Below are 4,563 nucleotides of genomic sequence, written 5' to 3'. Positions count from 1 at the left end.
GATGAACACCTTGCTGGGGTCGTTTGACCCCAGTATTATTTCCTGCCATGGCGGGGGGTCGGACTAGATGATCTACTCAGGTCCCTTCTGACCCTAGAAACTATGAAACTATGAGACTATGAAACAACATTTTAAAGCAGGCAAAATGCTGCTTTTTTAATTTGATTTTGATAATCATCTTATTTATTCTTGCTTGAGGCATAGGATGTACCTATCTCAGCATCCTATCATATTTTAAAGAATAACAGAGCTTTAAATGTGATGGGACAAGCCAATTTTTCAGTTCTTTAAGCACTGGGAGGAGTTAAATATTTTTTAGAATTTCTGACTCCCAGTCAGTTTAGTATTCTAGGAAATGTCTTATGCCCTTTTGAGGAAACTCATAAAATATTTCAAGGAAAGGCCCTAACTCATCAGTGTTTCCACTTATTTTACTGTTGATTCAGCAAGGAGATACGAAGTGAAGAAGCTTATTGAGAAGGGACTTAGGAAGAATTCAGTGGCTTCACTGGGTGCACCTCACCTTCTCTGTGGACTGTGATAGGAAATGCCTGACTTGCTTATTAGGGGTGTGCGAAACGGGCCCTCTTCGATTCAGATTTGGCCTAAATCAGGGACAGTGATTCGATTAGTTGATTCGGATCACTGTCCCCAATTTCATTCAGCTGAATCCGAATCTGAAGATTCGAAGCTGATTCAGAGAATCAGCAATTCGGCCATAGACACAGCTTTAAATGTTTTTTCTACATACCTCAAAGTACCAGGCACAGCTTGTGAATGCTGCAATGATGGGGCGGATGGAGCATCCCACAGGAGCGAGGGGGGCCCCCACATGCTCAGTGATGAACCCGGAAGTGGACTGGAAGTGGTCCACCTCCAGGTCCACCGCTGAGCATGTGGGGGGCCCTCCCCCCCCAATGTCTTCTAGCTCAGCGATCAGCTGCAGGGGGACCCCGAGTGCTCCCCCAGACCCAGAAAGCACCAGTCGCTGAGTCGGGGAGTGGGGGGGGCACGGGCCCTCTCCCCAACATGCTTCCCAGCAGACGTGGCCCAGAAGTGCTTCTGGTACACTTCTAGGTTTGCTGCTGACCACTCTGCACTGCCCCCCCGCCGACACACACTCCCGTGGGACGCTCCAGCTGCCCCACCATCGCAGCATTCATGAGCTGCCTGCTACCTTGCGGTATGTAGAAAAAACATTTAAAGTTGTGTCTATGGCCGAATTGCCAAAACTTTCCAAATCTCTCTGAAGCTATTCAGAGGGTTTCAATTTGATTTGGAGAGATTAAAGGGTCTCCTGATTCAATTCAGATTCAGAGATTTGGCCACCAAATAGGGCCAAATGTCTGCTGAATCGAATCAGTGACTGAAGCTTCATGCAGCCCTACTGATTATGGATTAGCATGGAAAAGTGGTCTGTCATGGGGCTTCCAGTCTTACTCTTCCATTGTCTTTTTGATAAAATCAAATATAATGTAATGACACTGCTCCTTTGTTTGAAAAGGGACTGCCACAGATAAGTTTTGGTTCAGATTCTATTCACATTTTGTGCATCTTTTGTTCTAACACACACAGCTCCATGCTTCAAACGCTGCTACAGAAGCAGTACAGAATTGGTAGCAGCTTCTGCAGAAGTTATTTCACTTTTTTATACATGCTGGACTTTTCAGTTGACACAGTTCCAAGGATCTTGACTACAAAAAGGTCATGCTATAAGTCTTCTTTTCTTTGGCTTTGCTTTTGGAAAGTTTGTTGCCCAGACATTAGATAGCAGTGGGCATAACCTATTGATTATTAGAGCTGAGGATTAGGAGCCAGAGTTCTAACTAGCTGCATGATCTTTTCTCTCTTTTTTTAAATTTTGTTTTACAGGCTGGGGAAGTCAAAGCTCCAAAGTCCAGATACATCACAACACATGGCTGCATTTCCCTGGACACAACCTCCGGTGGATTTTGACATTCACCCTCCTGTTTGTGCATGTCTGTGAGATAGCAGAGGGCATAGTTTCAGATGCGTAAGTGCTTGTGTCTGGTATGGAATCTAGCTAATTGCATGAACAGTGCAAGAAAGCTGTTTATAAGGCATAAACGGCCAGGGATCTCCTTCACAGCCTTTCTAAAGTTTTAAAGGGGTCAAGATGAAGCAGTTTTATTTAGCACTTTATTATCTCCTTCTTGAGGTACTATACCTTCCCTAAATTTATAGCTACCAATTTATAAAACCTCTAAATGTGGGAAAAAATCTCATAAAGCAGAGTTGCATTTATACTGTATTTCACATTTCTTTTTAAGACAAATGAAATCTCGACACCTGCATCTCTTCCTACCAGCTATAATTGGATTTGTGGCTGCCACAACATCTATAGTCTATTACCATAATATCGAAACATCTAACTTTCCAAAATTACTGCTAGGTAAGTAGTTCATGGCACTGTTGTTGTTTTCAAGAGTCATCAGATTTTTCAAGATTCTTTTTTCAAAATAAGTTTGGGGAGGTCTGTAAAATTCATAAAAAGCCTGGGAAAAAATTCTGCTTTTGAAATTATTATGATTTACACTCCTATTTCTTTTCTCCCTATAATGCAACACTTGCACACTTGTCTAAGTGGATTAAAATGAAAAACTGGCAATTCCTGAGGGGCATAGTTTTAATTATAGTTTTAATTTTGTAGACACATTTTCAAAAATAGATTCAACATACACAGCTGACAATTTGTACTTTTTTGGTTTCCATACTTAAAAAGCCACCATATATTTTTCAGTGAAAATAAGTTTTATTTTACCCAAAGAAAATATTAAAAGCCTGATATCAGGCTCATTTAGAGGGACCTTTGTGTCCATGTAGAGCCTCGGTTACTTTAGCTGGGCTCTGTCCAGGATATGATTACAAGATAGGACCCAAAGAAAGAAAAAAATGTCTCTGTGAAATGGAGTACAGTGCAAATCTCTCCCTTCTCTAGATCATCCATTTTGAGTAATGTCACTGTTTCCCACCTCACAGCTTACCAGTTTGTGCTCCATCACATTACAGCTACAATAATATAGATGCAATCCTCATAAAATAATCCCACTGAGAATAGTATAGAGCTACAGCACTGGTGCAGTTAAAAGACACTGTTTTAAAATGATGTTTCTTTTCTTGTTTGCTTCACAGCTCTCTTTCTTTACTGGGTTATGGCCTTTGTCGCCAAAACCATCAAGCTGGTCAGATACTGTCAAGAAGGTGTGACATTCTCTCAGTTGCGCTTCTGCATCACTGGAATTATGGTCATTCTTTATGGATTGCTGATGGCTGTGGAGATCAATGTCATTAGAGTTAGGGTATGTGTTTTTTATTGGGATTTGAGAAGACATAAAGCCATATCTTGGAGTAAGAATGGGAATAGACGTTAAACTATAGTGACACAAATTTTGGCACCAGTACAGCAAAGCACTTAAGTACATGTTTATATTTAAACATGGAAGTATTTCCACTAAAGTCAGTGAGGGCAATCACATGATCACAATTAAAATAAGGTATATTTATTGGAACAGACTTAGCATGCTGAAGAAATCTTCCCCTCATCCATTATCACAAGGGGTGCAGACAGAAGTGATAAGTGCTTTCTCCCCTCCCATTCTGAAAACAGTGATCATCACTGGCAGAGCCCTGGCTGTTGCTATGGGAACCTGGCTGCAGGCTCCCAGCCCTCCCTCCCTCCCCCGCCGCATAGATTCCCCTCCCCAGTGAACTTCTGTTTGGTCTGGAGTAACACTGTAACTCAGAACGCTTTGCAAAGAATGCTTTTCAAAAAATGCTCTGAGTTACAGCTGGGAGCTGTACTTCTGTCTGCACCCTGGATGAGAACTTGTGTTTTCTTCTTCTTCCTTTGATTCCTTGTTTAGGATCTAGTGTGCAAATGTCTAATTGTATTGGAAAGCCATGAGTACCTCAAACTTTTCCTTCCTTTGTGTTCTTACTTTTGGCCTACCACGTATCCTTAATCCATGGGGAAGATCAGACTGTTAATGCATCTTGCATGTTTTTTCTGAACAAAGGAAGTGGAATCCATTCCTTGATTCAGGCAGCTAAGGGACCCTTCACACATGTAAACAGAGACAAAATTTGTCAGTATTTTGCTTTCAGAGTTCAAGTCAAGTGGTTAAAGAGATTTATCACTGAGTTACTTTTGCTGTGCATGTATGTGTGTGTGTGTGTGGTGTGTACAGTATTCTGGAGCACTTGTTTGCTGCTCCAGAAGGTGCTTGCTTAGATAGCAATATGTAAAACAATAGAACCACCTAGGGTAATTGCTTGTTTCAGTTATTTTGCATTCCATACAGTCAAACTCATGGTAACTAAGGCACGTGGCGTAACAGGTGCAGGGATACAAGAAATAGGGAATGTGTACACAAAATGGGGGCCCTAAAATGAAGTGGTGGGTTTTAAAAAATGCTGATTAAAACCCTGTGTCATGCACACAGCCCTCTGACTTACCTGCCTCTCCACGGCAGGTGGAGTGGTCCCTAGGTTGCAGGGGCTGGGGTGCTTCCCTCCACGGCAGTGGTGGCCCCCAGGGCCACC

The 4,563-nt window shown here is 42.1% G+C and overlaps 1 protein-coding gene across 7 annotated transcripts in view; it reads left to right on the top strand.

The window, feature by feature from the left end:
• The window catches only part of ABCC9 (ATP binding cassette subfamily C member 9), a 133,510-nt gene that overhangs the window by 14,333 nt on the left and 114,614 nt on the right, over positions 1-4,563 (top strand). For all 7 annotated transcript variants that reach the window (XM_019544418.1, XM_019544417.1, XM_019544420.1 and 4 more), the window contains 3 exons: positions 1,873-2,014; positions 2,292-2,413; positions 3,154-3,320. In XM_019544418.1, coding sequence (XP_019399963.1) covers positions 1,873-2,014; positions 2,292-2,413; positions 3,154-3,320 — 431 coding nt within the window. The remainder of the gene's footprint in view (positions 1-1,872; positions 2,015-2,291; positions 2,414-3,153; positions 3,321-4,563) is intronic.

Source organism: Crocodylus porosus, unplaced genomic scaffold, assembly GCF_001723895.1.
Source record: "Crocodylus porosus isolate Cpor-Errol unplaced genomic scaffold, CroPor_comp1, whole genome shotgun sequence".
In the NCBI taxonomy this organism is placed as follows: domain Eukaryota; kingdom Metazoa; phylum Chordata; order Crocodylia; family Crocodylidae; genus Crocodylus; species Crocodylus porosus.
Note: the sequence above shows the minus strand (reverse complement) of the source record. Positions and strands in the feature narration are given on the sequence as shown.